General features: G+C 38.4%; 1 protein-coding gene across 1 annotated transcript; it reads right to left on the reverse strand.

The window, feature by feature from the left end:
* Positions 1-6,492: 6,492 nt before the first annotated feature.
* On the reverse strand, positions 6,493-7,282 carry LOC149153824 (uncharacterized). Its single transcript, XM_089443942.1, has 2 exons — positions 7,271-7,282; positions 6,493-7,149 (listed from the first exon to the last, which is right to left on the reverse strand). The coding sequence occupies exons 1-2, from the start codon at positions 7,280-7,282 to the stop codon at positions 6,493-6,495; spliced, it is 669 nt and encodes a 222-aa protein (XP_089300068.1).
* Positions 7,283-23,706: the final 16,424 nt, after the last annotated feature.

Raw genomic sequence — 23,706 nt, forward strand, 5'->3', positions numbered from 1 at the left:
TGTAAGGAAAACCTAAAAATCAACCATCTAAATGAAGTGTTCTTTTTAATGAGGCATTAAAATTTCAACAATTTTAAAACTATCTTATACCAAATGATAACAATAAATAATATCATGACAATATCACTGTATAATTTAAAAAATCAACATTAATTTCTAATATTTATTTACTTTTAATCAAAATATCAACTTTCCTAGATTGAATATCATATACATTAAAGCATATAAGCCAAAAAACATAGAAATGACCCATAACTTCATGTAAGATCATATGGAAGTCAAAAATATTTATTTCAAGTTACCATGCAAACATCTCTAAAGACATGAATTTCTTTTAATTAAAACATTAAATCCAACAAACATAGAAATGACTCATAAATTCATGTGAGATCATGGAAGTCAAAATATTTATTTCAAGTTACCATGCAAACTTCATTTACATAAAATGTCTTAGAAATTTATTCAAAATCATCCATAGGATCTGGCACACCATCAGAATCTACATCTTCAGATGAATGAATGGATGCAGATGAAGATGACCCATATTCTTCTCTTTCATTAACTAGAGCCCCATCTGAGTCAACATGCATGCCCATCATTTTAGTTTCAAAAGTCTTCTAGATCTATGATTAGGTTCAACAGACTCTCATCTCAACACTGTTCCTTCTGGTAGTAACTTCTTCAAAATATGCATGGTCTTGAAGCGAAGAGTTCCTCTCTTTGTTAGATTGAAGTCATAGACAAGTATATCAACATCCTCCAATTTTAATAGGTCTATGCGGCGACGATTTATATTTGTACCCTTTCTTTTTCTCTTTTTGCGATTTTTTTTTATCGACTACCATCTCTGGCTTGTACACACCATTGAATGGGTGGGTACTTGTGGCATACCAATGTACCTCAACAGCTGTAATATCTTCATTTTCTTTAATGAATTTTATAACCTTCAACACAAAATGGATACCCAAGTGGATCTCCATCTGCTAATACTACTGTCATGAAACCCTCCTTAACATCCTACACAGAACCCCTGTAAAGGTCTTCCATGGCTTCATGTTGTGCACACAATCTTCTAGAACTAATAAATATTTCTCTTTCCTCTTCCTGTTGCGAATTAATAATTCCTTGAGATTGTTGTTGTTCAACAATGTGTATTTCCTCATGTTCATTTGGCATATTTTGAGGCCAAATAAATGGAGTCTTCAAAAGTGTATATTCATTTCATGATATTGAGATGATATCACTCTGATCCTTGAAAAAAGACTCCCACCAAACTGAATCAGCAACATCAAAGTAGTCATATGTATCTCTAATACATTTTTTTATTTCTTCCAAACATTCAAAATAATTTATCTCTCTCTTATGCCTTCGTGCATTATGGAGTTCAACAACTGATTGTAATAATATTATCTTTGATGCAAATATTGGATGATCTGGAATGAACTTCAAAAATTCTAAACTTGACGATGGCCCCCATTCTGCAACAGTTGAATACTTCTTGCCCCATATAAGTGTTTTGCCATCAAATTTTTTGATACGAAATTGATGCTGGAAGCTAATGTCATTAATTTGTTCAATGCATTTATCCTCACCATGCGATCCCAAAATAAACCTTCGCATGTCAATAGTTTCCTCCAACACATGAAAAACTGGCTTTGGAATATATGCTTTCTTAATACATTCAATTAATGATGGAAGGCTCCCAACATTCTTCCTCCTCAATGTTACTGAAAAACGACTAAACATCTAATCAATATGGTCATGAGTGTGCCCAACAAGAAGGAAACCAACCTTTACCTTTTTAAAAATTCCCAATTGAACAAGCATGTTTAGATATCCAAAAAGAACTTGATTTTTATTTTCACGGCTTGTGTTGTCCAATTGCAAATACAAAACTTTAGGAAGAATACCAGACCAATGAGAAAGCACATCATGGATTATAGTTATGGTAAGATTTTCATCATTATGAATATTTGGAGCTGTGAAGTAAACCCTTGGCAACATCTTCCCGTTAAAGACCATACAACCAACCAAGTGAAACTGAATAAAATTTTCTTCCTGTAGATTTTTTGGTGTGCGGACAAAATGTGGCAGAAGTGTTTTCTTTTGGTCCATACCATCAATTATCAAACCCAAATATTTATTTGGATTATCATAACACTTTTTTCTATGTTTATACAATTTTTGTCTTTCACTTGTTTTCTGATTGCGATGCTCTTGAAGTGCTTTGACAATGGAATCTACACATAAAATAAAAGAAATCTATTAATAAATATATTTTCATAGTTAATAACTATCCAATTTTTAAAATTAATGTTATGAATGCATACCTCTTTCTGCCCCTTGAAATTTATCTCTTTTTGATTTAAGAGAAGCACATGTACTGCAAATCCCCATCCTTGTCTTCTTAGGAATATGAACATTGTTGAATTCGTTCCTCCATATCCTTGTAAAATATGAATATGTGATAAAATTACCATCCTCTTCAGCACCTTCTACATATTCTTTGTATAAGTTGTAGATTTCTCGTCTTGAGAAATTATCTGGAATATGTATTGTGTTTTTATTTGGCATACACTCTCCATGCTTTGAAAAGAAGTCTTTCATCCATGACATTGCAGTAATTGCTGATGGTCCAACCTCTCTTTTATAACGTACTTCTAAATAGTATGTAGGGTCTTTTTCCAGTCTATTTTGGATTCTTGACAAATGAAAATTACCAACTGAATGCAACATTTTGAAAGCCTTTCTACATATCAATACATTCCCAATATGATAATCATAACCTGCTAGTGTAGATTGCATGCAACCCACTAAAAATGAATTTTGCATGCTTTTATTCATTGACAAATATTTCTTCCTTTGCTCCATAGCAAACTTGAAATCCATATGTTTCAAGCAATCTTTTCGACAACATTCACTTGAAATCAGATCACTGACAAAACTTCTACTTGTGAGATATTCTATCCTATCCCTTGTATAACTAGAATATTTTCGATTGATATGAAAATTCATGCTCTTACTCCTAGATACAATATTTGCTTGCAACGTCTCCCCCATTTCATTATTATCTGCAAAAGAATTGTCATCGTCATTAGGAGGAATATTATATCGACGAAGATAGATAGAAATTTCATCACCATCATTGCTTTGAAAATATTCATTACCATCCTCACATGAAGGAAATTCTTCACTACCAACATTTGTGCTTTTGAAATCTTGACTTAGACGAAATTCTTCACCATCTTCATCCCTGCTTTTGAAAACCTCCCTTGGAGGACTCAATTCATCATCACCACAACTACCTTTGAAACACTCACTTAGAGAAAATGCATTATTGACATTTGTGCCTCTAAAATTATTGTTTGCAAGAAACTCTTCATCCTCCCCTTCATCACCTGTGCTCGCATAATCCTTAGGATTATGACTAAGTGGAAAATATGACTCTCTATTCATAGTCAAATTATCATTTGCACGAAATTCTTCATCCTCCCCTTCATCAGTGGTGGTTTCATAATCCTTGGGATTAGGAACAAGTGGAAACTTTGAATTTCTATTTAATGGAAATTCTTCATCCTCCCCTGCGTCAGTGGTGCTCTCATAATCCTTAGGATTAGGACTAAGTGGAAACTTTGAATCTCTATTTACTGGAAATTGTTCATCCTCGCCCTCCTCTTCATTAGTGGTTCTCTCATAATCCTTAGGATTAGGAATACGTGGAAACTTTGACTCTGCAAATTCTTCATCCCCCCCTTCATCAGTGGTGCTCTCATAATCCTTAGGATTAGGAATATGTGGAAACTTTGACTCTGCAAATTCTTCATCCCCCCCTTCATCAGTGCTGCTCTCATAATCCTTAGGATTAAGAATATGTGGAAACTTTGACTCTGAAAATTCTTCATCCCCCCTTCATCAGTGCTACTCTCATAATCCTTAGGATTAGGAATATGTGGAAACTTTGACTCTGCAAATTCTTCATCCCCCCCTTCATCAATGTTGCTCTCATAATCCTTAGGATTAGGACTATGTGGAAACTTTGAATCTGCAAATTCTTCATCCCCCCTTCATCAGTGCTGCTCTCATAATCCTTAGGATTAGGAGGAAGTGGAAACTTTGACTCTGCAAATTCTTTATCCCCCCCTTCATCAGTGGTGCTCTCATAATCCCTATGATTAGGAGGAAGTGGAAACTTTGACTCGGGAAATTCTTCATCACCCCCTTCATCAGTGCCGCTCTCATAATCCTTAGGATTAGGACTATGTGGAAACTTTGATTCTGGAAATTCTTCATCCCCCCCTTCATCAATGGTGCTCTCATAATCCTTAGGATTAGGAGGAAGTGGAAAAATTGACTCTCTATTCACAAGAAATTCTTTTTTCTGCCCTTCATCAATGTTTCTCTCATCATCCTTAGGATTAAGACCAAGTGGAAAATTTGTCTCTCTATTCATAGTGAAATAATTCCTATTACATTCATCAAAATGAATAGAGTTGTTGCATGACGAAGATGTCGATGCTAAAGAAAGAAAAACTTCACTATCAGAAGAATCCATGACCTTCAACCAGAAGATGTCAAATGATACAAATGCACTCTCTCCCAATGACAATATATAACTTAGAGATTGAGAATTTCCCTCTAAAGTTTTCCCCCCAATTTTTTTCACCGAAAATTTTCCCTCCAAAGTTTGCCCCCAAAAACTTTCGCTGAACATTTTCCCTCCAAAAATTTCGTTTTTAAATTTTTCCCTCCAAAATTTTCATCTATAATTTACTTGAAAACATATTACTAAACTTTTGGTTTTGGAAAATTTCACCCTAGTTTCTATTCAAAATATTGATAGAAACTCAAAATATTTTTTCTATTTAAATTATTTAACATCGACTATGTAAGTAAATTAATTTTTATATTTAATATTTTTTTTATCCCATAATGAATGTAAACTAACCTAAAGCTATAATATTAACTATAAATTATTTTATTTTAATTTTAAGTTTAATCCCACATTCAAGAAATGATAAATCATTCCCACAATCATCGCTATAAAATAAAATTCATCGTTTCTATTCATCACATCACATCAAGTCTTTTGGGTCTTGCTAAAAAGTTTGGAGCGATTTTGCAGAGGAGCTACATTGTCATAGATAGCACATTCACCAGGAGTTTTACATTCAACGAGAGTTTTACGCATTTTAAAGGTTAGTTTTGTTTCTATCTCGACTATTTATAGATGAATTTGGGGAAATTTTGTGTTTTTATGGGAAAACCACATAAAAAACTCTTTTTTAAAATATTTTTATAGGGACGAAAAGGAAAAGAAAAACACAAATTTGTAGGATTTTTGGGAGAAAAATTAAGAATTTTTTTAAAATTTTAAGCTTTTGAAAGGAAAAATGGGTGTTATATTTTATTGCATGGAAACAAAAAAATACATTTAATGTTTTTTTTATTATATATTTGTAATTTGTAATTTTTTTGTTTTATTTTTTATTTTTAATTAAAACTATATTTATTAAATACTATTAATATATATATATATATATATATATTATATTTCTTTTTGTTATTTTAATTTTATTTTTTTAAATTAAAATATATATGTTTGAAAATATAAGAAAATTTTAATTAAAATTTAATTTAAAAACAAATATTTAGAATTTTGTTTTTTATTTTGTTTTATATAAATTTATTTCTTATAAGTTTTTTAGTTATCAAAAAATAATTTATAAAAATAAAAATAATAATTTTTTTCCGTTTCAAATTTATTTTGGTTTATTATTTAATATTATAAAAAAAACAATTTAGTGAATTGTTTGCTTGTTTTTTCTTTTAATTTTTTTTACTTAAAATTATAATGTTATTTTTATAATTATAATTATAATTATTTTTTATTTTTTTAACCTAAAATTTTAATTTTAATTTTTTTAATTATTTGTTTTATTTTAATTTTATTTAAAATTAAAATTTTGATTTTATAATTATTTCTTTTGTTTTTTTTGTTTTTTTAATTATAATTATAATTTTATAAAAAAATTATTTTTATTTTTATTTGTTTTTATTTAAAATGGTATTTTTAATTTTATAATTTTGTAATTTTAATTTTATAATTTTGTTTTTTATTTTAATTTTTAATTTATTAAAAATTATAATAAAAATTTTATTATTGTTTTTTTTATTATTATTTAAAAATTAAAATTTATTTTTTAATTGTTTTTTTATTTTTGTTTTAAATTATAATTATAATTTATTTAATTTTTTTTTACAGAAACAGATAGTGGATATATTAGATACTTGGCCTTAATGCCAAAGAGCAGATTACAAAAGGTGAGTCTAATTCCAGGAGTGCCGCACAACCTTGCAAGGCCGTGGCATTTATGCTTAGCTCACATCTCTTTTTAGCTGCTACTATGTGGTCAATTTCAGAGATTTTCCCAAGATTGTGGATACATACAAACTGATTTAACAGTAGGCAATAAAACATGACAACTTTCTAAATTAAATAATTGGTTCCCATATTTCCTGTCCACCTCTGAGCAAGGCTCTAGTCGTAAGAAAGGCTACTTTGTTAGCTTTAATGTCCGCCTCCTTATTATTGGCTCTCAACACGTGGTAGAAATTCAAATTCTGGAATGAGTCTCCAAGGTCTGTAATTCTGTAGATCAGCCTTGCAAGCCTTAGGTCCATTGGCTTAGAATGTGTCACCATAGTGTTAATGATAACTTGAGAGTCCCCAATAACATTAACCTCCCTGATGTTCAGCACTTTCAACATCTTGAGACCTTGGAAAAGAGCCAAAGCCTCAGCTTGAATGCTAGAAGCGATGCCCAAACCCCAGGCGAAACTGTGGATCCTTATGCCATTTGGATTCAATATGACTCCTCCAGTGCCAGCTCTTCCAGGATTGCCCTTTGCAGCTCCATCAAAAAATAGAAAGTGTCTCTGATGATTTGTAATCCATCCCTGGAACTCTTTTGTTGTGGCCCTTATTTGCCATTCTTTTGGGAGGGAGATACTCTTTTCAATTTTTTGAAACTGAAGATCGAGAGAAGAGCCACAATTTATATCTTGTTTGCTGAGACTTAAATCGTCTTTATGATCTCTCAGACACTCTTTTAACTGGCATTTAATCTTAACTACCACAAGCTTGGCATCCTGTTCACAGTTTCTGAAGATCCTTTTATTTCGCTCAAGCCAAACCTGCCAACAGATTATTTTAGGGAGAGTAGACCAAGCAGCTCTGATAATTTTATTTTTTGGAGGAGGACCAGGATACCTTTGCAGCCATTTAGCAAAAAAATTAGGAATGGAGGAAGGCAAAGTGAAGCTGGAACTCAAAGTTCCCAGCAGCTCGGTCCAAATCTACAATGTGAAGGTGCATTCAAGCATAAGATGAGTTATGCTTTCCTGGTTTACCTTACAAAGGCTGCACCTTGAAGGGTCGTGGAAACCTCACTTCTGAAGATTGTCATCTGTCAAGATTTTGGAGTGGCATAACAGCCAGTTGAAGAAGTCGATTTTTGGCAAGGAGGGATAATGCCATATCCCTTTCCACGGCTCTGGATTCGTGGCCACATGAGGGCGCTCACACAGCTTGGCATATCCTTGAGCTACGGTGTATCCACCAGCCTGCACACCCCAACCTCTTGAGTCCCGATTTCGAGCCAGCGTTGGAGCCAATCCATGGAGCTTGGAGAGCAGGGCCTCGCGCTCCATAGACAAATCTGGGGGCGTTTCAAGATTCCAGCCAGCCCAGCGTGAATCCTGCCAGACGGAAATGTCCCACAGGGAATGCAAACCAGCCTCATTCATCCATCTGCGCAGCGCTTGAAGTGAGCGACAGTCTCCCAGCGGCTCATTATTCATTATTCTGTCTGTCCAAAGGTTGATCCTTTTTCCATTACCGGGAACCCAGTAGGCATGAGCATTGATAAGAGGACAGGCTTTGATACAGAGCTTCAGAAAGGGCGTATTTGGATGCGTCAGAGGGTGATCGAGACAGCGGGAGCGCTGGCCTTTGAAGTATTTTTTCCAAAGAGCTAATTGCGCCCAGCCAGGGTTAGGTGCAATAATTCTCCAGATAAGCTTAGCTCCCATTGCAATATTATGATAGCCAAGATTTTTGAAATTCAAGCCTCCTTCCAACAGTGGTTTGGAGATGGATTCCCAGTTGACTAGTGGAATCTTTTTCTCATTCTGTTTGCCCCCCTTCCAATTTTTTTTCGAATGATCTCCTCCATTTTTCTAAGTATGCCAGTGGGAGCAAGAAGGACAAAAAATTGAAATAATTAGGTGAAACCTATTGAAGGAGTTGGCTCCTTTCTCTTTGGGGATGAGAGTAAGAAAAGCAAAGTTCGTGCTGCCTCCGATTTTCTGGCAAACTTGGGACTTAAGAACCATTTTGTAAAGATCTTTTTCCACAATCGACCAACAAGTTTGGAGGAATCTGGCTGAGAATCCATCCGGCCCAGGGGCTTTGTCTGGGTCCATGGCAAAGAGGGCATCCTTGACTTCGTTCTTGGTGACTTTAGCTTCAAGAAGGTGGTTCATTTCAACAGTAATCAAGGAGGGGACCACGTCCATCATATCAGAGTTTTGGTCCATATTTATATCTTCACTATACAGGCTTTTAAAGTGAAGGGAGGCTGCTTTTTTGATGCTTGCATTATCCTTGTGAATGGTAGTGCCATCTTTGATTTCGGAAATGGAGTTGGTACATTTCCTTACCTGAGCTTGTTTGTGAAAGAAGGAAGAGTTCCTGTCCCCTGCTTTAAGCCAAAGACTATGTGACTTAAGTCTCCAGTACTCTTCCTCAGCTAGACAAGCCTTGTGATAGTTTTGCTGGAGTTGGGCTTCTTTATCTAGAGTCTCTTTTGTTATGTCAGCTGTTTCAGCTTGGAGATGGTGAATTTCCAGAGTGCGTTGAATTTTTTTCCTTTCATTGGCTGGATTGGGCAGAGATTTGGCCCAGCTTTTCAAAGCCCTTTTCACTCTTCTGAGCTTCTCCTCCTAGACGAAAAAGGGGGAGCCTTTGACCGGCTGCAACCAGATGCCCTTAACTAATTGCATGAAGTCCGATTCCTTAGCCCAGAGCAGGCTAAATCTAAAGGGAATTGGTTTGAGATCAAGCTAAAACACCAGTTCCAGCTTGATGGGTTTATGATCAGAAGTACTGCAAGGGAGAATGTGGACTCTAGCCTCTAATCCAAGCAGAAGAAAAGAGCTTTGAAGAAATAATCTGTCCAACCTGGCAGCAATGTGGCCAAGACCAATTCTTTTATTAGTCCAAGTGTACTTACCAGAGATTGGCTTGATGTCTAGCAGATCCCAGTCCTACATAAGGTCCTTTGCCCATTCCCTTGCCAGATCTCGAACAATGCTGCCTCCTCTCTTGTCTGCTGATAAGAGAGTGAGATTTAGATCTCCCGCAATGATGGTATTCTCAAGGTTAACGAGGTCTACTTGGTTTCTTATGGATTCCCAGCAAGCCTTTTTTCCCCAGTGTTCATAGGGACATACACATTGAAGAGACTAATAATCTCTTTTGAGTCTAAATGCTGCAATTTTAAGAACAGCCAGTGAGTGTTGAGGGTCTCAGAAATGACTGAGAATTTGCTAGCGTTCCAGAGAGTGCCCAACCCACCGGAAGCCCCTCGGGCTGAGATTGCTTTCGCCTCACATTTATTCCAGAGTTTCTTACTTGCCTGAAGGAAGACAAAGTCCTCCAGTTTGGTCTCCTGGATGAGGAGTATGTCAGGAGCTTCTGTTCTTATTAAACTTCTGATGGCTTCTTCTTTGGTTCTGCTCCCCATACCTCTACAGTTCCAGGAGACAATCTTCATCATTTGTATTTTTGGTTGGCTCCCTTGGAGCCTTGGGGCTGGTTTCTCGCCATCTTTGGTTTTGACGCTAATAGCTTCTCAAGGGTTGGCTGGCTGCCTTGGAGCTTATCTTTGAAAGTTTCTTGCTCTCTTTTTTCCCGATCTGTTTTGCAGCCTCTTATGGATCTCCTTATTGAAGCTTGGGATTCTCCTATTTCACCTTCTTCCTTCGAGCCATCAGATTCTTGCTCAACTTCCTCGACTTCGACAGTGTTTCCTTTGGAGCTCTCAGCAAGACTTGCCCCCTTGGGAGAAGAGGGGGTACCTTTTGCGAGGGGGGTTGATTTTTGATTGTCTGCTTCCTGTGTTTCCTCTATTTGCGAGCTTAGAGGGGTGAATTTATTTTCTTGCTCCATTCTGGAAGGGGGTTGCTGAGGAGGGGCCTGCTGGGGACCTCTTCCATTTGGACCAACATGCTTTTGGGTTTTCTTGGCACGCTTGACCTGGTTCCAGCCTTCTTCTTTACCCTTATCTGGTTCAGCATTGGATGGGCATCCTCTGGCGAAGTGACCGTAGACATGGCATTTTTGGCATTTGAAAGGCAACTGCTCGTAATCTAGCTTCTGCAAGTGAGTCCAGCTTCCTACTTTGATTTTGATGGCTTCCGGAAGTCCCACCTCTAGATCTACTTCTACGCAGATTCGGGCACAGTCATATTGATCTTTGCTGTTTGCCCGATCTATGAATTTCCCAAGGGTGTTGTTGATGTGCTTCAATGAGTCCCAGTTCCAACAATGCACTAGGAGATTTGGAAGTCTGACCCACACCGGGACAGCCGTGGGAACGTCGACTGCAGGGTCGAAATCCGACATCCATCTATTGAGATAAAGGCCCTGGGGGCCCATGAAATAGGGGCCATTCTGGAAGATCAAATCCTTGTCATCCTTTGAGGTGAATTCGAAGAGGAAAAACCCTCGTCCTAAGAAATAAGAAGTGACGCTATTCTTGATCAGAGGAGCCCAGTTCTTGTTGACCCAGGTCTCAGTGGACTTAGGAGAAGGCCATAGACCAGTGAACTGGCCAATGAGGGCCCGCTCAGCCAAGGAGAGGGCGACTTGAATTGGGGTCTCTAGCGGCAGGGAGATTTCAGGAATGTCTTCAAGCCTCTTGACAAACTTGGCTGCTTCACTCTTTTTCTTCTACGACAAATTGGCCAAGAGCCGAGAGAAGGCTTTGACAAATGAAGGTGGAGGGGGGCGAAGAGGGCATGCCTGGGGCGAGTCCGGGGCCTCCATGGGGGTGAACCCTAGATTACTGGCCCCTCCCAGCAACAAACGATCCACACAGACGTAGGCTCTCAAAAAGAGGAGCTCAGGAATGACGCAACAAGGCAGAGGGCCCAGGGCCACGGGGCCACAAGGCAGGGGGATCTAGGGCGTAGAGGCACCAAAGCGTAGGTAGAAGACTAGGTCTTCATGGTCTACACCAGCGCTCCAGATTCGATCCACTTTTTTACCACTTTAAACTTATTTAAATATTAATATAAATGTTGTTTGTTATTAAATTTAATTATCATAACATTTTTCGGAAGAAATCACATAGGAGAGATTCTTGTCGACGTGTTTCGAACCAGCCAATGTGGTTCATCTTCAGGACAAGATGAGGAATCTGATCCAGGCATTTAGATAAATAGATGTAGAGAGCTGCTAACTAGTCGTCAGGGATAATAACTAGTTTGACTGAGGGTAGGAAATAGAAAAGGTTAATGACCAAAAAGGTAGGGAAAGTAACCGCAGGAGCAAGATCTGGATAAGCTACGGAGGCAAGAACTGGAACAACTACAGGACCTGGAACTGCTGCGGCTGCTGGCAGAAGAAATGGGCGCACGGGCTAATAAAGAGAAGAATAACAAACGACGGGCGCGCTTACTTACGTGCTGCTTCCTGCCTGCCTTCATCGACCTTGCGACCGAACCGGAGACCTTAGATCGAACTCTTGCTGCCCGTCTATCTCTTGCTAACGCACCCTTTAGGGGGCTCGACTGATAAGGACCTTTAGGTACTCGACCATAAGGACCTTTAGGTACTCGACTGTTAAGGCCGCCATCGAGAGGAGAGGAGAGGTACTCGACCCCAAGGGAGAGGATGCGCTTAAAACAGTTATTATTATTATTATTATTATTATTTTTGGATAAATTAATGATGTAAAAGTTATAATTTAGAAAAAAGTACTAACCCTTTATAACTAAATTAATTAATATAATATTAAAAATTAATTTTAAGAGTCATAAATTGGATACAATCAATAAATGATATTCTAAAAGGTATTAATATTTTAATCTTTTTTTTTTCCCATGGAAAAAAGTTGTAATTTCTATTGATATAAAGAAATTACATTTTGTAGATGCTAAGGCATATGCATATGGAGGCAGAGTTGCCTGTCAAGTTCAAAAACAAAACTTTTGACCAGAAAGGTAATGATTATCTCCACGCAGGGAGTCTGTTATCTGCTAAACTGTATCTATACCTGTTCTCTAACATAGAGAGAACAAGATCAAAATTGTAAACTATCTCTTCGCAGAGAGAGATACTAAGTATCAAAATCTGGGCTGTATATACAATACATAATATAGTCCAAAAATATGTAAATACAAACATGCTATATACAGGTTTATCAGATCATATTATAGGGCTTGTAGCCCATTTTCTCTGGTGTCCACAAAAGGTCTGTGATAATGCTGGTGGAAAGTCCCATCTATTTCCTCCTGGATCAGCCAGTCATTGCCCTGTCTAAGCGCTGCCTCTTTGGAAAGGTGATCTGCCCCCGTGTTTTGCTCCCTGTAAATGTGGCGACAGGTAAAGGAGTCAAAAGAAGATATCAGTCTTTTAGCTTCTTCTAATATATGCCTCAATGAAAATGCATTACAGTGGGATGCATTATTTAACCAATTGCAAACGATTTTGGAATCACCAAACAGTTGTAGATGTCTGCAATTCTTTTCCAATGCAAAATGTATGAGATGTTTAGCAGTACAGAGTTCAGCATAATTATTGGTTCCCCTGCCTAAATTTATTTGGATCTTGTAGCAATGTGTATCATTTAGGTGGAGAATGGCTCCGCCACCACATCCAGCCTCCTGTGCAGAGCCATCAAAGTATGCCCACGGTTTTGTTTTGTCTATGTTTTCTGGTATAATGGAGCGGGGAGGGCAGTGGAGTCCTCCTTGGGAAGTAGATCATAATCCACAATGATATGAAGAAGGATAGCAGGCCAGTGGGGGATTTTGTGGTTGAAAATAGAATGGTTTCTAGCAATCCAAAGTGACCAACAAACTAAAAGAGGCACGTTTCTGGATTTTCCGGTTTTGACTTTGACACCATGTGCTCCAGGCATCCAGAATGTTGTGCCCTTGCCATGATTTTAAGCAAGGATAGTGAGAAATGATGGAATTCCAATGTGCCTTAGTGGTGGGGCAATGTAGGAAGAGATGATCAGTATTTTCTTCATCATTGCGACACAGGTGACACCAGAAAGGGCCGTGGAAGGATCTTTTCATCAGATTTGACCCTGTGGGTATCTTATCAAACAAAATGTTCCACATTAGCAAGTGGGTGCGAGGGGCCACCTTGAGCTTCCAGAGTAATCTCCAAGTCGGATTTATGTTTGGGGGTTTGTATGGTTCCATTAATCTCATATATCCCGCTTTTGGAGAATATGTACCGTGTTTGGCAAAGGCCCATATTATCTCGTCCGGTCCTTCGGAAAGTCGGATGTGAGCCTGTGTAAGAGCATCCGTGTATTCCTGCCAATCAGGTCGCCATTGTATGGGGATGTCCAAATCATGAGCCAATTTCCATGCTTGTTGTAGGAAGGAGGAATTGTTCCTGTCCCCGATGTGTTTGATATGGGTGATACCCCTGCTGTGTAAATGCCTTATCAAGTTTGTCGATAGTCTGTGTGCATTGCCACAACCAACCCATGGGTTCGTGCCAATACGGATAGCATTTCCCTCCTTTATTCTCCATGTAATGCCTTCACGAAGGAGTGGTAATGCATTAATGACCGCCTTCCATACATTGGAGATGTTATTACTAGTTCTGTGTTGCTGTCTGAACCAGTCCATCAGGTTCATGGGCCATATATATTTTACCTGTGCAACCCGGGACCAGAGGCTGTTTGAGGTGATAAGATGCCAACCGAGCTTTGCTGCCAGGGCTTTGGAAAAAAGATCAAGCCTTTTGATACCCCATCCTCCCCATCTCTTAGGCATTGCAATAGTGTCCCATTTGACCCAGGCAAATAATCTACCTGGTTGATTACCATTCCATAAAAATCTACAACATATACTTTGAAGTCTGTTCAGTATACCTTTAGGTATCCATGCCAGAGTCATCCAAAAAACAGGAGTGGCCTCAATCACAGCTTTGATAAGGACTAATCTACCTGCACGGGATAGGTATTTATGGTACCAAACCTGTAGGTGCTTCTCCACTTTCGCAATCAGCCATGTCCAATCCGCGATCCTGTACCCATTAGGCTTAAGCCTAAAGCCCAGATATTTAAGACTGTCCTCCAGGTTTAGTGAGGTAAAAGGGAAGCGTTGTGCGGTAAATATAATCTCATGTTGTGAGCAGCCAAAGGAAGTAATAGTAGATTTACCATCATTTATAGTCATCCCTGTTGCCTGTTGAAATAGAGTGAAGATATTCTGTAGGACCGTGGTGTCTCCAATACTGCCATTTAAGAAAATAAGAATGTCATCAACAAATAATAGATGGGTGAGATAAAAATTCTCAGATATCTTAATGCCAGCTAGTTGATTCCTATTGCGGGCAGATATGATGGCCCTGCTTAATCCTTCCACGATAAGTAAGAAAAGGAGTGGGGAGAGTGGGCATCCCTGCCTGAGACCCCTCTCCGAGAGAAAGAGAGATGTGGCTTCCCCATTTAATAGCACACTGTAAGATACATCTATAATGCAACTCATGATCCATTTGATGTATGCAAAGGGAAAGCCAAGATGAGTCAGAAGTAATCTTATGTATAGCCAATTAGCTCTATCAAAAGCCTTTGAGAGGTCCACCTTCAGAATCATGCCTTTCTATTTCTTCGTTTGTACAGTGTGGAGGAGTTCCTGCGCTGTGGCTATAGCCTCATGTATCTGTCTGTGCTGTAGGAAAGCAAACTGCTCCGAGGATATGTGTCTGGAGAGGATAGGCTTAAGTCGGTTTGCTATGATCTTTGCAATAATCTTGTACAGGCAGTTACAGAGGGAAATGGGTCGGAAGTCGTTGAATGAGGAGGGATTGTCAGATTTCGGAATGAGGGCGATGAAGGTGGATTTGATGGCCGGGGAAATTCTTCCACTCCTTCTGCAATCCTCCACAATCTTGAGTAAATCGTCCCCCAGGATGTCAAAAAAGGCTATGTAGAACTCAATGGTCCACCCATCTGGCCCAGGGCTCTTGTCTTTTTAAACCATTTTATAGTCGCCTCAAGCTCCTCCTTCGACACTTCCATCATCAGATCCTCCGAGTCTTCCTGCTGTACAAATCTGGGAAAGTATTCAGCAATCCGCATGATTTCCATAATATTCACAGCTCTGGGCGCCTTGTAGATGCCTTTGAAGTGGTCAATAGCTAATCTAGCCAGATCCCGTTGGGATGATACCGATTGACCCTGATCGTTACGAAGTTCCCAAATAGTGTTTATGGCCTTTCTGCCATTAGCAAACTTATGATAAAACTTAGTATTGTCATCTCCTTTAGTGAGCCAGATAGCCCTGCTCCTGAGCCTCCAGCTCTCCTCCCTTTCCTTCAGAATTTGGGAACACTTCGTGATGAGAGAGGTATAATGATCTTTATCTTCTTGTGTTAGGAAAGTACCTGCTGAAGAGTCCTCATGGTTGGCAATGGCCATCTCCGCTTCCCTCAGGGTGTTATCATCATTTTTCTGTTTCTGGTGAGCCCAAATTTTTGAGATCCTCTTAAGTTCTGTCAATTTCCTGATGAAGCCTGTTGTATGTTCCTCGTGTTCCTGTATAGGGTTGGATTGCCAGTAATTTGTGACCATTTGGATGTAGGAGGGATCCTTGAGCCAAGAGGCGTTGAACTTGAAAGGGCTTTTAATCCTCAGATTTGTATCGTCCAATTCCAAAATATTGGCCGATGATCAGAAATGCCTCCAGTGCCAACCCACTGTCGAATACGCGGATGCGAGCTCAAAAAAGCTTCTTTGATGAGGAATCTATCAAGTCTCCTTGCAAGGCTGTGGTCTCCACTGCGATTGTTTGTCCATGTATACTGAATCCTGGCCGATGGAATGTTTGCCCACTGGTGCTCCTCAAGTAAGGTAGAGATGGTGTCCGAGAGGCCATCTACTTGGGCCGAGTGTCCCCAAGATTCACTGTATCCCAATGAAAAATTTAAATCTCCGCCAAGAATGATGTTGTCTGCCTGCATGAATTCTGAGTCCAGAAGGGATCTCCAAAAGTTTGCCCTATCCACACATGGACCATATATATTCATAATGCGCACTTCAGATTCTATAGAGTGGGCATATATGTCCATGCCTATAAAACCCCGACCTCCCCAAATGTTCCTGAGCTCCATAGATTTGTTGTGTAGTCCAATAGCAAGTCCCCCTGATCTCCCAGATGCATCTAGGGCATGGAAGGTCCAGTTCGGTAGCCAAGAATTAAAAGTAGAGGTAAGAGAAACAACCGAACAAAGAGTTTCTTGTAGGAATATAATGTCCAGCTGTGTCGAGGTGAGCAATCTTCTGAGTGCTAGTTTTTTAGGAGGGCTAGCAAACCCTCTGCAATTGTAGGATAGGAGCTTCATGGAGGGTGAGGCAGAGGGCCGTTCCTAGCTCTAAGGGCCCTATCAATAGTTTGTTGTCGCCCGAGGGCAACTTCTTCACCCGCAGTGTGTCTGGCTTTAGTGAGATGGGATGGTCGACCCCTGGAGGGTTTATGGGAGGCAGGGGTAATCTCAGGGTCCAGTCCAATCGCGTCACGTCCACGATCCTTTGATCTGGATCGGAGAGCGTACCGAGGGGATGCAGGGGGGGAGGGGGAGGGGAGAGAAGGGAGAGAGGATGACGACAGAGATGGAATGCTGGGGGCAGTGATGGGAGGGGGAAAGGGAAGAGAGCAAAGAATAGAGGAGGGAGAGGCAATACCCTGAGATCCAATAATCGTCGAGGAAACCGAATGTGATAGAGAAGGAGGAGATGTACATATATATGAAAGGGATGCATGAGCTTCAGAAATACCAGATACAGGAGTAGAGAGAGTGGAGGATGTAGATAACATACCCAACCTCGAGATGTTCTCCAATGCTGGACTGGTACTCGCTGGGGGAGGAGACGAAGAAGGGTTTGTGGCAGAGAGTCCCTTATCAGTGCCCACTGTCTCCTGAGTTCCCCGGGCGTCCACTGCATCCTTGTCGATCATTCCAGGTTCAGCGCCATTGTCATGTCGTGTATGGTTACCACTGGGATGCTCCGACTCCAAACCCTGTTCAGGGCCCCTGATCTTTTGCAAGAGGGGGCAATCCTTGAATAAGTGCCCCACTTTGTGACATCTGCAGCATCGATATGGAATGCCTTCATAATCGATGATCTGCTTGTGGGATGTGTCCCTCCACTGAATAGTGATGAACTCCTGTAGGCCGCCCCGAGTATCAAGGTTGATAAGAATCCGAGCATAAGCCATCATGCCCGTGTATTGATAGGACTTATCATAATCCATGAAGGTGCCAATAGCATTACCTATCTGCCTGAATATGTCCTCAGACCAATATTGTAAAGGGAGACCCGGGAGCCGAATCCATACTGGTCCAATACCTATTTGCTCAGTCTCTGGATCAAATAGGGGCATCCAGTGCTTCAGGAGTACCAGGGCGTGCTCAAAGTGCCAGTAGGAGGATAATACCCAGTTGGTGTGATCAGCACGAGCGAATCTCAGTGCGAACCATCCCCTCACGAATGTCTGCACGAAGGGGATGTCCACCAGATGGTGACCCCAAACCTCTGAAGCCCAGGCTTTCAAACGGGCAGCCGTGTAGTTCCGTCCTCTGATGCGTCCAACCAAGACTCTGTCGGCGAAATCCATAGTCTCTCCCCACTGTATGTCCTCTTCGAGTCTGAGAAAGATATCGTCTGCCTTGGACTTGTAACACTTGTACTTCTTCTTAGAAACCTGAGGAGGTGGTTGATGTTGTACCCGGTTCGGTTGAGGGCCAGAAACCGCGGGGGGAGGGTTAGGGTTTGACGAGGGAGGGTTAGGGTTACCAACGGAGGTAGGAATAGAACCGGCGAGAGGCGGAATGGCGGTAAAGCTGCCAGAAGGAGGAGTGGATGTGGCCTGTGGGGGAAAGCCGGCAAAACTGACGGTCACCGATGGGGGGATAAACTGCCGGCCCGACACTCCAGTTACCTGGATGTCCAAACCAGGGTTAGGATGAAGGCAGTCAGAGACGAAACCGAGGGTAGCCGGGGAATGAGGGGGGGTAGAAAGTGATGGCCAAGTAGGCGGGTCATCCGGGAGGACCACAGACTGTGACCGTGATGGTTCCGCAAAGGAGAAAGTAGGGAAACTTCCGGAAAGGCCAGAGCTAAGCATACCTGCAGATGTGGAAAACGTGGAGCGCCAGATGGATACCCCTTCCAGCGGGTCTTCGGAGTAATCGACGGCATCGAGGTCGTCCATGGTGACAGCTGCTCCGAATGGAGGACACCTCGAATAGCTGGAAAATGGAGCATGAACCCAAAAGCCCAGAAAAACGGACAGCCAGAAAACAGTGAGCAGACCGTCGACAGGTAAAACAGCCACGTAAAACAAAACGCCAAACAGTAGAAAACCCCCTCAAAAACCCCAACAGGTCGAAATGTTGTTACGGTGCGCTGAAAAGAAGATGAGGTAGTTAAGGAAAATGTACGAGGCACGGCAGGTGACTGTCCAAGCAGGGTTACCGGTGACCATCCATGGTTCGCTGTAAAACTGCAGAAACCAAAACCCTAACCCAGGCCCTCACGGTCGATTAGCTGCAGAGTCTTGCGCTCCATCGCTCCCTGTCTCTAACACTCACCTTTGTTCCAATATCATTTTTTACCATATATATATATATATAATACTTTCATTAATATTTGAATCTTATTCATATAGTTATTGATTAATATTCGATACTCAACATTATAAAACTATATAATAATCATATTGAATAGGGAAAAAAAATTAATTAAAAAGGGATTTTACCACAAGGTTAAGGGAAACTAATTAAGGAGAATAAATTACTATATAAAAAAAAGGTTAAATAAAAAAAATTATTATATATACAAATGATAAACACCTTATATAACCTCATTAATGAATACAAAATTATTACAAAAATATTAAAGATTATATATATATATATATATATATATATATATATATATTTAACCTCTTTTTAATATAGTAATTTATTCTCCTTAATTAGTTTCCCTTAACCTTGTGGTAAAATCCCTTTCTAATTATTTATTTATTTTTCAATATGATTATATTATATAGTTTTATAATGTTGACTATCGAATATTAATTAATAATTATATGAATAAGATTAAAATATTAATACCTTTTAGAATATTATTTATTGATAGTATCCAATTTATGGCTCTTAAAATTAATTTTTAATATTATATTAATTAATTTAGGTATAAAGGGTTAGCATTTTTTCTAAATTATAACTTTTTACATCATTAATTTATCGAAAATAAAATAAAATAATAATGACCGTTTTATTTCTTTCCCTACCTGTTTGGTCATTAACCTTTTCTATTTCCTACCCTCAGTCAAACTAGCTGTTATAGTTAGTAGCTCTCTACATCTATTTATCTAAATGCTTGGATCAGATTCCTCATCTTGTCTTGAAGATGAACCACACTGGCCGGTTCGAAACACGTCGACGAGAATCTCTCTTATGTGATTTCTTCTTAAAGATGTTATGATAATTATTATGGATCACAGAAATCTAAATTCAAAAATTAAATTTAATGTTTTATTTTTTAGAAAATTAAAAAAAAATTAATTCGTTAGTTTTTTGTTTAAAAAATAAATAAATTTATTTATTTATATTTTTTTTAATTTTTTTATCGGGCCCAGCCCTTTGGCCACTCGCCGGAGGCTGCGTGCAGCTCCCCTCCACCCGCCCAAGCCCCCAAGGAGTGGCCAAAGGGTGGCTCTGAAAAACCAATTTTTTTTTTTTTAATAAAAAAATTATATTATTAAAAAATTAATTATTAAAAAATTAAATTAATTAAAAACTTAATTATTAAAAAAAAACAATTATTATTTTTTTAAAATTATTTATGTTTTTTTTTTAAATTTATATAATAGGTTTTAAAATAGGAAAATTAAAAATAAAAAATAATATATATATATATATACACGTTTAAAAAAATAATTTGAAATTGAAATTTATTTTTGTTTTTTAATTAACATAATATGTTTAAAAAAAAATTCAAATGATTTTTTTTTTAATTAATATAATATGTTTTAAAAAAAATTCAAATTAATTTTTTTAAATTAATATAATATGTTAAAAAAATAATTTAAAACTAAAATTGTAATTATAAAATTATTATATAATTTTAAAATAATTTCATTAACAAATATTAAAATAATAAAAAAACATTTATATATAAACTTTTTAACACAATTTTATTAATACATTTTCTGTAAAATATATATATATATATATATATATTATTTTGATTTTATTATTTTTTAATTGAATATCTAATCACATATACCTATATACATATTTTAAATAATTTAAAATTTCATATTGAATTTAATAATTTAAAATTTAATATATAATTTTATTTTTTTTGTTTTTTGTTTTGTTTTTTTTACAAAGTTTGTTAATTTAATATTATATATATATATATATATATATATATTATAAATTTAGTATGTAATTATATTTTTATAAATATATATGTATTTTAAATTTAGTATGTAATTATATTTTTATAAAAATGTGGATATAAATTGTTTTATTTTTATTTTTATTTTTAATTTATATTTAATATTTTTTTTTATTAATTTCAAATATATATAAATAAATTTTGTATATAATAATTTTTTTATAAATTTATAGATATAAATTTTATAACTTTTTTTTTAAATTACATATAATTTAACTTATTTTTATATTTAAATAACAATCATAGTGTGTAATTTTTATTTTTATTTTTTTAATATATATATATATATATATATTTGTTTTTCAGGAAGATGGCATCAAGGAAGGTCTCTGTGAATATGTCTGGAACAAAGGCAACAATTCCATCATCTAAAGTTGCAGGTGGACACGTTTTGAAGACTGTCGAACATACCAGAAGTAAAAGTCGACCAACTGGCCCATCAAGTGCACCAAAGATTGTTTCTGAATGGATGAATTCACGAGAAATAAATAAAACAGAGTTTACATGGCATATTCAAGATGTTGAATATGATGATACTACACATCTCTATCTATACTGTGGTATGATTTATTTGGGTGAACTGTATGAGGTGATAGGCAGAGTACGAGACATGTGTTTAGTGCCGAATTTAAACACTGTTTATGTTCTTGCAAAATTGCCCAAATCACATGAAAAGGTTAGATATCGTCTCGGAATGTACAAGTATGACACAGATCAAGAATCTACACCATTGTGTGAAGAAATCTCATCCAACATTTCAAATAACATTGTAAGTATGATTATTTATATTTATGTGTAATGCATTATTGTAATGATCATTAAATTGTTTATAAATACCCAGATGCGGGTGACACGTTCAGGTATTAATGTTATTACTGAAGAATGGCGGTGAGGGGACGGGCCACTTGTCCGATAGCGCTCCTCCCCATATCACCCTAAAACGCCTTCATTACTATCTGCAAGCAGCATTCAATACAGGTCTGGATTGGCAAAAAGCTATTCATTGTTTGGTTATGGAGATACCTTGTTTCAATCCTTCACCATCTCCCCTGCTCTGCAACATCTGTTCGCCTCAGGCCTTTGAGCCCAGTGTTCGCACTATAACTGGTCGTCGTTGCTAGATTGTTTGCGGTGCTGATTTTGATAATGGCTTTCATCATTCGCATTCGGCTCTCTATTATCTAATCTCTGCCCAGATCAGTCTTGTTTCGCCTCTTATTCCCACTGCTAATGCTCCCTCTGCCTTCGTCCCTCTGGTCTCTGCTCCCTTTGAGCGCCCAATCAACGAATTCAATATGGTAAGGCACCGTATGCGAAGTCGTAGGGGAGGAACCAGGGGAGGAAGCTCTCGTCCTCCGGTGGAGCGCTCCACCTCCTCTCCTTCCTCTGAATTGCATCATCCTCAATCTTTTGGGGAGGGTAGACACCATAATACCAGGCATGGGAGAGGTCGGGCTCATTCTTCCGGTGTTCCTCTTGATGAATTTGTTGTCCATTCTGACAATTCTCCTCCACCCCTTCAACCCACTCCTCACTCTGCCCATTTCAGGTTCTGTAGCTCCCTGAACAGGCCCGTCATTACCGCTTCTATCTCCATCTCTTTCTAAGAAGAAATCGCTCATTCAACCTCACAGGTTGACATCTCCAACTTGTCGCAGGAAGGTACACTCAGATGCAACAATTGTAGGGATTCTGGTAAAAATGTGATGGTTGACAGTCTCTTCACCTCCCTTGGACCGAAATTTGGTGGAATTCTGCATGGTGAAGGGGGCAGCTCTGATGCCACGCGCCCCTCTGGTGGTTCGTGTCATGATGGTTTAGCTATGCAGGATGCTTCTGGTGACAGGGGAGAGCCTCACGACGGTGGTGGAGAGCCACACGGCAAAGCCTCCATGGACGTGGTAGATGAGTGGGCTTGCCCAATCATCGAGGAACCCATCCCAGATGACTACAGCTAAGATGACGTGGCCTCCAGGTAGCAGAAGGTGGCAGACAGAGAGTCGGCAGAGGCTGCCTGAGGTTAGAGCCTGGCCGGCTATGGCTGCCTTGGTGTCTTCTATCTGGTTTTTTTTGGTTTTTGATAATCTTTGTGTGGACGTTGGTATCCTTTCTAGACCAAATGTCAGGGTATTATCTTACTGTCTTTTTGTGGAGTCTAGTCTCAAAATTGCTACCATTTTTGAAGGTTATGCTATCGCTGGACTGGTTTCCCCAATGTTGAGGCAGTGCAGATTTAGTTGATACTACAATAAACTTGGGTGAGGCTCTCTCCTCTTTGTATCTTTTCTGTACATATTAATAGACTACTTTTACTTAGAAAAGAAAAAAATGTTTATAAATGATTGATCATTGACATATTTTATTTTCTTTGATAGGATTTTGCTGAGAGTCTTTCAATGATGCTGGAGGGTATTTATTATATGGAACCAAATATTATGAATGTCATCAGCAATTTCCATATAGAGTCAGAACAAGAAAAGAGAATGAGGCAAAGATCAACAAGCCATAACACCACAATGGTACATGTAGGGGATCAACAAAGAATCCATACTGTGGGTCAATCTAACAAAGGTAAACACGTTTCTTTTGAAGATGTGGCAGTTGCAACTCACGTTGAAGCTCAAAAATATGTTTACATTAGTGAGGAGAAGGTTAGAACTGTTGTTGAAAAGGAGAAAAGAGATAAAACATTGAAAAGAAAAATGCCCATGGATGTCGCTCTTCCACTTGATGATGAGGAGATTATTTCTGTAGAAGAAGAAATGTCAACTAGGAAAAAGAAGAAATAAAAAATTGGCAAATCTGTTAAAATCATAAGTAACAGTGAAGAAAAAAGTGAAAGTTCTAAAGACAACAAAGAAATCATAACACCAGGTGCTGATTTAGAGGATGGCATTATGAAAACAAAACAAAATTCCAT

Source organism: Pinus tabuliformis, chromosome 9, assembly GCF_031772625.1.
Source record: "Pinus tabuliformis cultivar Carrire ecotype Pingquan chromosome 9, CPIR1, whole genome shotgun sequence".
NCBI classification, from domain to species: Eukaryota; Viridiplantae; Streptophyta; class Pinopsida; order Pinales; family Pinaceae; genus Pinus; species Pinus tabuliformis.